Here is a 13735-nt window from a genome sequence, read left to right on the forward strand (position 1 = left end):
TAACTTTTACTCAAAACCTGATTTTGTTGCCCATTAATCTGGTTTTTAGTTTATTTATTAAACTTATATAAACTCAACAAAGATTTTAAAATCCTGATTTTGTTGATCAGAAATGATTGTATTTAGTTTTTTCCACTTGATACATAAAAAACATTTAAAAATGGCAAATTTTCCTTTCAGTCAGTTTTGGATCTATAATAATTTGCGCATCCCTTTGTAACGACTGATCTGACTGTTTTACCTCTTTAATCAAAGTTTTTCATTTTATTGTTGGTTTGGTAAAAACACTTTTTTGACCCTCAGACAGTTTTTGCTCATTTAACAATAAATAAAGCATGAAGATGATTAGAAACGTGATTATTGTGTAGGACGGACATAGATCTATAACGTGATCACAGAGAGGCAGGAAACGTGGTCATACAGTGAATGGATGACATGGCATGCAGGGGTCATGGGTTGAAGGTCAGGGGGAGGGAGATATGAGCTGCAGCGGGGGGGTCAGAGTGCAGAGGGCTCCAGCCGACACAGATGACCTCTGAGGAGTCTGACAGACGACACACAGCGTGCAAACATCAGCCGATGAAAACACCAAACATCACCGTGTTTACTCTGGTGCTGGAAAGGTTTTAATAGAAATTAATCACAAAGTCTGAAATTTATTAATTGAAAACCATATGAGCAACAAAATAAGCAACATTTTCAATTCGAAAACACTTAAATTATTGAATAAATAGACATTAACTCAACAACAAATATATTTATTGTTTAATCTGTTATTTAGGCCCTTAAAAAATGAGATTGATGAAAGAGTTTCAGGAATCTGATCATCCATAAAACCTCTTTAGAAAAGTGGACTGTGGATGCTAATGTTAGCATTAGCATCTGTGGTTTCTGCTATGTGTTAGCATTGAGATGCTACTTTAGGCTTGAGTAGCTTTGCTAACAGGCTAACTCCTTTTAGCACAACTTGAATGCAGCAACATTATTTTCCAGCATCCAGTCAGAGAAGCGACTTTGTCCTCCGGCGCTGATGTGGATGAAACAGATTTATGAGCGAACCAGAAACGAACTGGACCTGCAATCAGTGTGAAACTGGTAACCAGTCCAGAACTCATGCTGTTGGTAACATTAAAACAGGTTTGAAACAGATCTGCATCTCCCTGGATGCTGTGCGGTTCTGGATTGAAGTTCAGTGAAATTATTTATCAGCTGTATTACCTATTAATATTGATCACGTGTCTATCATGATATATATTATTGATTTATTGTCCAGCTCCATGTGACCCATAAACATTTTATTTTTAAGTTCATTTTTTGGTGAAAGCAGCAACAGAACCGGAGCAGGAAGAACTTTTCTCTCCTACCGGTTCTGAACTTGCTGTACGGTCCGTTGTCGTTGGTCTGCCGGCTGCCGGACACGAAGGGCAAACCGCGCTCTCTCCACCTGAGACACAGAACAGAACCAGATCAGAACCGCTTTCATCTGCAGACTGGACGAGGAAGGAAGGGCACAAGGAAGTAAGATAGGACACACAGAAGGGAGGAGGAAGACAAGTAAAGGAAGAGAAAGGAAAGCAGGACACAAGGAAGGAAAAAAAGGAAACAAGGACTGGAAGGACAACAGAGAGAGGAAGGACACAAGAAAAGATGACAAGGAAGGAAGGATTAGAGGACAAAGAAGGACAAAAAGAAGCAAAATAAGACAAGTAAAGGAAGAGAAAGAAAAGCAGGACACAAGGAAAGGAGACGGGATACAAGGAAATGAGGAGAAAGGACACAATGAAGGAAGTCAGAAGGAAAGGAGACAGGAAACCAGGACAAAAATCTAAATAATCAGTTAAGAGTCAAAGTCTGGAATAATTTTACCCATAATAATCCAGGAAAATTACAGATTAAAGAGGATTACCAAACATCCGTCTCGTTGTTCCAACAGGAGGGAAACTAGAAAGTTAAGTTTCTGATCCCCAAACCTGAGTTCATAAAGTTTCTGCTCTGAAAACCTTCAGGTAACTTTTTAATTTAGCCTCTTTTAGTAAGAGGTAAAACATTCATAAAGTTAGAAATCCTGGTGCCGGCGACCCGATCCTGACCCGTTCCGTCTCTTTAGTTTAGTTTCCTTCATTAAACCCGACCGACCAGCAGCCGGGATGATCAGAACCAGCAGGATGTTTGTGTTTCTCACCAGTGGAACGTGAAAATGGCGAAGATGAGGAAGGCGGAGACCAAGTCGGTCAGGATCCACATCAGGGAGTATTCCTCTGGAGTCTGGAGAGAGAACGGACCGGGTTTATGTACGCCACGGGTCAGAACCCACAGCAACATTATGAAACAGACAGCTTGGACTGATCAGAACCACAGGATGAGCAGGAAGTTCAGACATTTAAAGACCTGATTTTAAAACTCCCACACCGCCTGAAGCGATCGTTACCAGAACCAGAACCATCAACTTGACCATCAGAGCATCACTGTGTAATAATAATAATAATATGTGGGTTAATGTGCCTTATATGCGTTTAGTTTACTAAAACAAATCGATCTGTTATGGAGACGCCTCTGCTTTAAACCTGCTGGAACAGAAAAGGTGAGTTCCACCTTAAAAAGGCGCCTTAAGTCAGAGAGTGAGGCTGACCATGAGGAAGAGCGGCTTGTTGATGCTGGACAGGATGTGGACGGAGTTGGTGGTGACGGACTGCGCTCCGGCGCACCAGGCCAGCGTGTAGAGCCACGGCTGGCTGATGACGTACAGGTTGGTGCTGATGTTGACCGACTGGTACTTACTGGAGAGGAGGGAGAGAGAGGGAGGGGGAGAGGAGGGAGAGATGGAGAGAGGGAGAGGAAAGGGGGAGAGAGAGGAGAGGGCGGTTCATCCAGGTTATCAAACTGGAGCTGCTGGTTTCCAAACTTCAAAAAGTCTCAATCCATCTTTGGGTTCATCTTTTACAGATTAAATTAACGTTATTATAAAACTTATTGCATGATCAAACTTTTCACATGATTTTTTTATGTTTCGTGTTTAATGGAAACTTGAGATTATGCAGTTATTTTTTGTTAGATTTAAAGTTTTAAATAAACTTATTTATCTCAATCATTGTTCAGACACAGCAGGTCTGAATATTTTTAAACCTCAATTTTAATACAGTAAATTATTTCTGAGTAATAAAGCTTTTTTATGGCTTCCAAATTCATCTAAATAAAAATGAGCTTTTAAAGAATAAATTAGCGTTTTTATAAAAGTCTATGATTCACAGAGTGAGTCAAAGCTGAAGGTTCACTCAGGATGAGTCAGGAGGAAACTCTCCTCTCAGATTAAATTATGTTCAAACCTTCATCAGTCTCTCCATTATTTTTCTTCTTGTCAGATTGTTGTTCTCCAGTCGCCGCCCGCCTGCTTCCTGCAGGTTTCATCGTTTCTCTGCTGCTCTTCAGGCTCTTCAGGAAATAATTGAGCTTGTTGAACTTTTCATCCTGTTCCCTCTCAGCTCGGCCGGGTTCAGCCAGCAGATTACCGAAAGCAGAACCAGACGGCCTGAATTAAATGTTTACGGTTTGTACAAGTAGATGGATGCGAGTTGTTCAGCAATTTCAGTGTTGATGCTGATTATGACGGCTGTTGTAAATAGATTTGTCAAAAAACTCAGAAAAAAATGTTGAGAAACTCAGAAATTTTCTAGAAAAAAAGGGAAATTTCTGAGATTTTCTAGAAAATTTTTACTTTTGAAACTCAGAAATTTGTTTCCTAACAATTTTGAAATTTCTGATAATTTCTGAAATTGATTTTTTTTAAAATTGGCGGAAATTTACTACAATTTAATTTTATTAAAATAAAGTCGAGATAATGAGTCATAATAAAGAATAAAGTTGTATAAAAATATAATCATATTAAAATATTTTACTTTATTCTCGTATAGATTGTTTTCATAATGTGACTTTATTCACGTAATTCTATTGATCTACTTTAGGAAATTTCTTAAAGAACCAGCATTTTATTTCTAATTTTAGAATTTGAAAAGAAACAAAAGAGAGGATGGATTTTATTTCAAACTTTAATCTAATAATGATTGACAAAGAAAACGGATCTAAAAACACGTTTCTGGTACTTTTAGTGTCATTTTTTGTAGAAATTAATTGCAAATATTGGAAGAAAAAATGTGAAAAATGGTTAAAATGCTGCATTTGTTATTGTATGTGTATTTAAAACCATTTAGTGGTTCAGTCTGAAGCTACTGGGAGCCGTGGTGTGCTGTGGTTCTGCAGTGGGCCGGTACCAGATCTGCTGCTGCGACATGGTGCTGTAGTGCAGGTTCAGCCAGCTGATGCCGTCGTCCGTCAGCTCCTGGATGGAAGCCTTCAGCCCGGAGGTCTGCTGCAGCGCCGGGTCCAGACCGGAGACCAGAGCCCGGTCCTCAGACGGCAGCCACAGCACCTGCACAGCCAGTGGAACCAGTAGGCAACTCACACTGGGACCCATTTATACAGCCATGGTGTGGAACAGCACCAGTTTCTAATGCTGATATACGACGGAGCATAAGAGCCATACTAACAAAAAATAACAAAATTATCAGAATGAAGTCGCAATATTTCAACTTTATTCTGGTAACATCGTGACTTTATTTTGGTAGTTGAATTTTATTCTCGTTTGATTTTGTTCTGGTAATATTTTGAATTTATTCTCACAATACTACGACTTTAATCTCATAATTTAAATTTATTTTACTCCTTTGTAGAAATATCTTAGTAAACTTGAAATAGGACAAAGCTAAGTTCTCCACAACATATAGCAGTTTATTTTAAGTCAATAATTCATTAATATTGATTAAAAAACTACTTGCTCTACTGGCAGATTATTTCACTAATGGCAAGGGAAACATTATAAGTAGAATAATCTGCCAGTAGAGCTGGCAGTTTTTCATCAATAGCTCTTATATTTTGCTGAAAATTTATTTTTAACTTAGTTGTGTCTGTTTTTAAGTGAACTCAGATGTTTGCACTAAAAACTAGATAAATTACTCTTTGTGTTTTTGCAGTGCAGCCTACCTGTGAGGAGTTGATGTGGGCCTGGACGACCTGCAGAGTTGTGTTGATGTAGGAGCGTCTGTAGGGATGTCCATACGGTGGCCTGCGCAGGTCAAACAGCACCAGTTTGCCGCTGGCAGCCGCCACCTCCAGGAACTGGGCCAAGGAGGGAACGGACTGGTTCTGGGCCTGAGAGCGATCCGTCTCAGAAAGGCTCGATGCGGTTCCAAACGGATCCCTCTACGGGACAGAAAGACGGGTCAAAAAATGGAAGAAGATTTCAAATTAAAAGCATATTTAAAGTCGTACTTTTCTTCTAAAAAATTAAATCAGCTTTCACAGGTGTGTGTGAGACGTGTGCTAAATGTTAGCTTCTAAAATTATTTAAAGGTTCTTGATTTCACACAAAACTTTATGCAGTTATCAAACAGATGAAAAGATTAAAACATAATTTTAAAAAACGTTCTAGGATGCAGCAACACACTAAAAACATATTCAGGTAGAAAAACAACCCTAAATAAAATAATGAAAGAGATTTTATGGCATAAGAAACATGGTGGTGGCAGCATCATGCTTTTTTACTGTTTACTGGACCAGTAGAAAAAAAAGACTGGGGACTGAGTGGAATGTAAGGGTAGACGAAAACAAATGCAAGCCACACTTTTCAGAGTTTATATCACAAATTCAAATAACTTTTTAAAAAGTACATAAATGTAGATTTAAAACTAGGAATTTAACTAAATAAAACCATATAAACTCATTTTTATGCTTTCAGAGTAAATGAGTATAAAACTTCACATATAATTTTTTTTTTATGCGTTTCAAAAAAACACAAAAATGTGTTTAAAATTAATCATTTTTGAAATTATTCTTTTTTGGTCCATTAGACTATTAGGTCATTTTTAAATTGGGACTCTTCAAAATGTAAAAAATTTCAAATTGCTCTTTAAGGAATCATTAGTTAGTGATGTTCAGACGTTAAAGCAGCCCTGATTTAAAAACTTGATGTTGTGTGGAAACGCCGACGCTCACCAGCAGGAACCAGCTGCCGGCGTTCAGCTGCTGTATCTCGGCCCAGGTGAACATGGCGGCGTCCAGGTGCGTCCGATTGGGGAAAACCTCGGCGACGTTGGTGGTCCTCATCAGCGTGGAGTCGTGCATCAGGAAGGGAACGCCGTCATAACTGCAAACAAAAACACGGCGTGTGATCGAGGTTCCACAGGGAAACATTAAAGCTGGAGAAGGGGTGCTGTGGAGGCGCAGGGGCAAAGCACAACCCATGTATAGAGGCCTTAGTCCTCATGCTGGTGGTCGCAGGTTCGATTCCCGGCCTGGTGACATTTGCCGCATGTCTTCCCTCTCTCTCATTACCCTCTTTCCTGTCAAACTACTTTCAAATAAAGGCCACTGGAGCCAACAAAACTTTAAAAAAAAAAGCTGGAGAAGCAAAACAAAGAAACTATGAGGTAACACCAAACGGTTTGTTAGTTTTATTAGACTAAACCAACTAAGTCACACCAGGCGGCCAATCAGCATGCGGAGCTAAAGGCTAACTGGATTAGCATGGCTGAGTATCCCTAAAAAAATAACTATTGCTATTTTCCATTTTGCTTCTATTTCCTGTGGTTGCAGCATTTTGTCTGAAGTTTTATTTGCAGCATTTTGTTCTTCTTTTTTTTTTAGTTTGCAGCATTTTCTGACCAGTAGGGGAGAATCTGTAATCCTCACATTTTCCTCCTTATTGGGGCGTTTAGATGGATAAATAAAATCCAACTAACTTTGTTTATCTGCTCAATGCCTGACCCAATTAGGAACTAATCAATCACTTGATAAATTAACATGAGCTCAATAATTTCCATTCTGGTGATTAATATTTACATAATCCGTTTTTATTGTGTGTAAATTGATTTTGGTTTTATTCTGGACATTTAAAATATCGTCCAGTTCCAGAGTTTTGTTCTGCACAAAATTAAAGTTTATTAATTTTTCCATTATTATACCATAATCATGAAAATGTATTAAAATGATAATTTTATTGTTTATCGCAATAATTACTGGAACAATTTATCGTCCAGGAAAGTTTGTCATGAATTATATTAAAAAACAATCAGGAATACGGATCAGTGGAAAACAAAACATGGTAAAAACAATCTAGCAAGACAATTAAAGCAAAAATTAAAAGAAACAAAAAACCCAACAAAGTAAATGATGCCATTGAAACATCTCTAGTGAAAAAGTGTTTTAAATTAGATTTAAATGATAGAGATGAAACGTGTAAAGAATAAACAACAAACCTGAAGGAAACTCCAGCAGGTTTGCATGATAAACGTGAAATCAAACCTTATTGTGACGTCCGTCTCCAGGCCTTCTCCTGATTCGACGGCCTTTTCAAAGGACATCAAGGTATTCTCTGGAGCCAGCTTCAAACAAAATACAAAATCAGCAACAACATCCAGTCAGTTATGATTTCCACATCTGAAGGACTAAAATATAAAATGGAAAATTCAATTCCAGAAAAATATGTTTTTATATATATAAGTTGCTTTGTCCTAAATGTGGAATGTCTGCTTTGCAGAAAATTATTCATATGTTACAGAAAATATCTGCAGCAGGCCAGAAATAAAGCATTTTTCTAATATTCCTGAAGCAGAGTTTGGTCCAGAATGAAGGAACAGAACCGACTACCCAGGTTTGAACTTCACTGGGAAGTTTCAGGAAGATGTCAGATGGACCTTGTTAAGAAAATAAATTTAAAGTATGCTAGTTTTAAAACTTAACATGTCTTGATTGAAATAGCCTAATTATAGTTATAAAATCAGTAACTTATTCTGGCCTATTGACCTTTATGTTACCTGTAGTTACAGCAGATGGTTTGCTAGGATCGTTTGAACTGCCTTTTGTCTGTGTGGGAAACAATAAGTAGAAGTTGTAGCTTTTCACACTCATCTGTGAAAAGCTGTAAAACAGCAGGAGTTCCTGGCTTTAGAGAGGGTCAGAGACAGCTCCTGGTTGGATGAGCAAAGATACGCCTTATTTGAATAAATTAAAGATAAGAATACGCCTTCACTATAAAACTTTCTACACAGAAGTAACAAATTAGATTTGCTCTCGCAATTCTCCAAAGACGTCTTTGCTTTCTTTCTTTCTTTCCTTCTTATTCTTTCCATTTATGTCAGGTAAATAAATGTATGTCTGTTGTTCTGCAGTTTCTGTTGTAATTTTATGCGTTGTCTTCTATTGGATTAAACTGCAATTCTGTGACGTCAGCACTCATTGTTGTTTTTGTGTGGCTACACGCGGCCCGCCGGGAGAACCTGGGATCGAAGGAGATCGAGCCAAAAGAGTTTTCTTAAGAAATATTATAACCTAAAATCTTCTTCAACAATTTTCCTCTCAAAAATTAATGCTTAGTAAATTTTCACAGCAAAACATGAATGATGCAAACACAAAAAACAAAAGCAACAGAAAACAAACAAAAGGTCCTGCAATCAGCAGAAATAGAAGCAAAATGGAACCGATGAAAACTCGCTCTGTGGTCAGAAGTCCTCCGGGCCACCAGGGGGAGTCGATCACTGAATCCCTCAGTAAAGACGGGACGTCATGATTTAACGGGACATCCAGCAGAAAGTTGGAGGAATAAACAAACGATGTTAAACTTTGTGTAGAACAGTAGCGTATTTAAATCGGTAATGAAACCTACTGCAGACTCCCCCTGGTGGTCTGGAGGACTTGTGTTTTGTGGAGCAACTTTGCAGCGTTTGATACTCACAGTTTTTGGTATTTGCTTCATTTTTTGCTTCCATTTCCTGTGATTTCAGCATTTGTTTTGTTTTTTGTAGGTTTCTGCTTCAATTGTCTTTAATTTCAGTATTTTCTGTTGCATTAGTTTTTTTTATTGCATCATGTTTTCCAGATTCCTCCCCGTTTTTTTTTTTTTTTACCTCAGTTACTGTAGATAATTGACTAAACTTACATGTGGAGAGAAAGATCCATTTAGTATTTTTCTGAAACTTCCCATTTAAGTATAAACTCAACATTTAACACAAATATTTACCTCAATAGACCCAGAAATAAATCAGGACTCATATTTAAACCCAACACTGAGCAGATGTACGGTGCAGTAGAAAACATTTCAACACGACGTTACAGCAATTCTCCTTAACAGTTTCTTATTGAAGGCCTGTCTTACCATTGGAGCACCTCTGTGACCAATGAGAGCGGGCGCTGGTCCCAGAGTTCCCGCCTCCTTGATGCAGGGCGAGTACATGCCGAGGGGAACCAGGTAGAGCGAGAACAACACGGACAGGTAGAGAGCCAGAACCACGACCTGACGGACTGAGAAACAGGAAAGAGACGCTGCTTTCTGTGCATTTAGGAAACAATCAGCAGCTTGCAGCAAAGTTAAAGACAGTATTTACCTTATTTCATGTTGAGGTAAATACTGTCAACATGTTGGTAACAAGGTCACCAAAATGTTAAACGTTACATTATATGAATAAGTCTAAATGCATTTCCTCACATGTGAACAAACCAAAATATACATAAAGAGTAAAATGAGTCAAACAAACTCATTTCAGCCTGCAGCTGATGGGACACAACATGGCCGACAGCTGTTTGAGTTTCAACTTTCATTACAGTTAAAAAAAACATCTTAAACGTGCGGCGTGAGTTTGTTCTCGGTCCTCCTATAGAACCACATTTAACTGAAATCACAGCTGAAGTTTTCGTTTTCCCGTCTCTTACAGGTTTGCAAATATAGAGGCTGATTTATTTTATTAATGCAAAAATTAGTTTTATAGGAGCTTAATGTTTTAAGTCAATAATTCTTTAATATTGATGAAAAGTACTGGCAGATTAATTCACTTGTAATGTGGGAAAATGTCTCTTTATTGATTAAATAATTTGCCAGTGGAACTAGTACTTTTTAAAAATCAATATTAAGGATTTATTTACCTAAAACAAGCTGCTATAGCTTTCTGAAAAGTTACTCGGAGTTAGTTTTGTCTTATTTCAGGTATAATAACATATTTTTATTAGAATATTAGATCAGAAATACTTGGTGAGATTTTGTGAACAGAAATTTCCCCAGGGTGGGACAATAAAGGACATTTCTACTGAACTCCTGATTTATTTAGAAACCCATCAGCCGACCAACATGAGCCTCATCATCTCCAGCTGTAACGTTACTCTGATGCTTTTCTTACAGGAGAACCCCTGATGTGACTCAGCATCCTTGGATCTGCTGAGTCACCATGGCAACAAGGGGCCGTCCCCATGGAGACGAGATGAGAAAAGCAGAGACCTGGAGGGTCAGAGCCACTCAGACTCTGACATCATGCAGGACAGAAAGACACTGAAGCCATAAAGAAGGAAGGAGGCGAGATGATCCAACGAGAAAATCACCGTCCAGTCGAGGAAATATCTCATTATAAAAATCTTCATATCTTATAGAAATATAATAAAGCAAAAAGTTATCTCTGTGGTTCTTTAGCCCGAAACTCTCCTTTGGAGCTCGTTTCTGCCCGGTCTCTTTAGTTCAATCATGAACAAGCTCCTGTATTTTGCTGAAAATTTACTAGTAAGTTGGTCTTGTGATATTTTAAGTGTAATAATAATAATAATACGTATAATTAGACATCTGCAACAGAAACTAGACAAAAATACTTGATAATATTTTATGTTTTTGCTCCTAAACCTTCACTTTGTTCTTTAGAACCACTCAGAGCTGAACTCGCCTGTGTACTTTAGATAATCGGACATTTTTTGAACAGACTCAAAGTACACAAAACATATATTTAGGCTTTAAAAAAAGTGGATTTTGCACTATATGTCCCTTTGTTAATCTTATTTCTTGTGAAAATATCTCAGTACACTTGAAATAAGATAAAACTAACTTACAGGTAACTTTTCAGCAAGATGCAGGAGCTCGTTTTAAGTAAATGGTTATTGATTGATAAAAAGTTCTGGTTCCTCTGGTAGATTATTTCACTTATAACGAGACATTTTTCCCACAGGAACTTTTTAATCCATATTCAAGAATTAAAACAAGTTCCTATGTCTTGCTGAAAAGTTACTCATAACTTAGTTTTGTCTTAATTTAAGTGTAATAAGATATTTGCACCAGAAACTAGACAAAACTCTGTAAAATGTGTTTTTGCAGTGTAGGCCACTCCCAAACCTGCACTGTTTTGGCTGAGTAAACAGATTTTACATGATGTATCCCTTTAATTACTGAGAAAGTGATTTCTATCGGTTTGTTTACCTTTCTTGTTCATACGAAAAAAGTGCAACGCCGTCGGCCAGGAGAGAACCGCCATGAGCGAGACGGCAGCCACATGGAGGAAAGGAGCCGTCACCTGAAAAATAAAAAAAATAAAACCACCAAAACGTGACGAACCTCATGAATGATGAGCAAAGACTCATACAGTGAGATTCAAACACTTTCAGCTTTCTCAAGGTTAGTTCCCATACTTCTCCAGCACCACTTTGGAGTCAAAAACAAAACTAAACAACAGACATTAACTAAAAAAGATTCACTATTATATGATATCATTTATTACTGTTATATTACTAATGTTTTTGTGATTGTGAACATTTAATCTAAGAAGTGAATCAAAGCTGAAAGTTCACTGAGGATGAGAACAGGACAAAATAAGTTTAGATACATTTTATGTTTAAAAATGTCTCGCACACACCCTACAAAAGAGTAATTTCAAATATAAAACAACCTTTATTTCTATTAAACAGACCAATAAGTCATTGAGTCATTAGGAATAATAAATACTTATAACACTCAAATAGTCCTGTTAAGATAAATTACCTTCGTAATCTAATAAAATGCTAAACTATGATATAAAAGAGAGTAAAAAAAAAACATTGTCGCTCAGTTGTCTGGCATTTAGCAAATAGAAATAATTTTGTTCTAACTGACCCAAATTCTAACTGACCCAAAACAGGAAACGTTTAGTTTTATTTAACTTCAGGGAGAAAAAAAAAATAAAAATCTGTTTTCAACTGTGAATATCATTTTCCAACTTTAGACTTTTAACCAAACCTTAGATTGCGTTTTGAATATTAAGTATTTCCAAACTTTGACTGAAATTCAAGACCAGAGCTGCAGAAACGATTCTGCTCCGGTTTTCTGTCGTTTTGTGGCGTGAGGCGTTGCCGACCTGCAGGGACAGCTGGAGAGTTTTCCACTCTTTGCTCCAGAGGTCAGACAGGATCCCAGTGGCCGTGACGGAGAACACCAGCGCCACCATGATGCCGGTCTGACGTCACACACAGGACAGAAAACACATCAGCACCTCGGGTTTTTCTGTGAGGAGCCGCAGAGCAGCGACAGGTTGTGTCTCAGTGTTCACCTTGTGGCTCCAGTGGAGGTATAACCTTTGACCTTCAGACAGCAGACACACCGCCAACACCTGGACAACATGTAAAAACACCGTTAGAGGACTGGAAGCAGAAATGGTGGCTTTATCCGAGTGCGTACCAGTAGCAGGGCGATGTACGTGAAGAGAGCCGCAGCGACGGCCAGCAGCACCAGAGACCAGGGGAACCAGAAGCCGAGATTCCCAAAATTAAACCTGGAGATTAAAAAAACAACAAGAAGGCAAATAAACTAACCAGAGAATCATCAGGACATTCAGATTTATAATAATAATAATATGAAACTGCACAAGAGGAAGATACGGATGAAAAGTACAGCTCAAAAATGAGAATATTGTAGACATTTTTATATTTTTTTCACTCATTTCAGAAAGTGGGAAACATCTCAGAAAATGTTTATATTACACTGCAAAAACACAAAATATCACCAAGTATTTTTGGTCGAGTTTCTAATGCACATTTTCTTAGTTTCATCTTAGTTCCAGTGTGCTAATCACAGGTTTAGCTCATTATTTCATCAGCTTGTTTTATGTTAACAGTTTCTTAATATTGATTTAAAAAGTTCCACTGAAAGATTATTTCACTTTTAACAAGAACATTTTCCCAAAATCTGCCCGTGGAACCAGAACTTTTCCATGAATATTCAGGATTATTTACTCAAAACAAGCTGCTGTTTCTTGATCATAAGTTACTTGTTAGCTAGTTTTGTCTTAAGTCTGATGATATATATGCACTAGAAACTAAAACAAAAATACTTTTTCCAGTGCAATATTAAAGAATTTTGGATTTTCACTTTCTGAAATAAAAGAAACATTTCGCTAAAATCTTGATTTTCAAATATAGGGGCTGATGTTATGTTTTTTTAATGCAAATATTAGTTAGTATGAGTTTGTTTTAAGCCAATAATTCATTATTATTGATGAAAAATTATTTGTAGATAATTTCACTTACAACATGGGAAAAATGTCTTGTTATATATTAAACCTTGTGGTAAATGTAGTTTAGACTCTATGGGAAATCCTGATGCATTTTGATGATAAGGAGTTTGGTAATTGCTGTTCTGTGAGACCCACCAGTCAAAGTCATTGTAGTCGTTCTGAGCTTCGCTCCAGAAATAAAGGAAAACAAAACTCAGGAAGAAGGTGAGGATCAGGAGCCCGAAGCTGCCACACTCCACCTGAAACAGAGTCATGTATGTGTTTTTAATCCCAAATATGTACATTACCACAGTTTACACATTTAAACTTATCTTTAGGTTAAAATTTAAATGTTAATATTAAATCAACTTTAGATTAACTCATTCATAACTTTCACTGCTGTTAGTTTGAGGTGG

General features: G+C 37.5%; 1 protein-coding gene across 1 annotated transcript; it reads right to left on the reverse strand.

Moving 5' to 3' along the window:
- Positions 1-449: 449 nt before the first annotated feature.
- gdpd4a (glycerophosphodiester phosphodiesterase domain containing 4a) lies at positions 450-12444 on the reverse strand. Its single transcript, XM_088011636.1, has 11 exons — positions 12186-12444; positions 11276-11369; positions 9203-9348; positions 7354-7433; positions 6046-6196; positions 5035-5253; positions 4266-4423; positions 2630-2777; positions 2183-2265; positions 1365-1444; positions 450-544 (listed from the first exon to the last, which is right to left on the reverse strand). Exons 1-11 carry the CDS (start codon positions 12273-12275, stop codon positions 450-452), a joined length of 1344 nt encoding a protein of 447 aa, XP_087867762.1. The 5' UTR covers positions 12276-12444.
- Positions 12445-13735: the final 1291 nt, after the last annotated feature.

This window comes from Poecilia mexicana, unplaced genomic scaffold (assembly GCF_051168715.1).
Source record: "Poecilia mexicana isolate PSO_F unplaced genomic scaffold, ASM5116871v1 scaffold_13, whole genome shotgun sequence".
NCBI classification, from domain to species: Eukaryota; Metazoa; Chordata; class Actinopteri; order Cyprinodontiformes; family Poeciliidae; genus Poecilia; species Poecilia mexicana.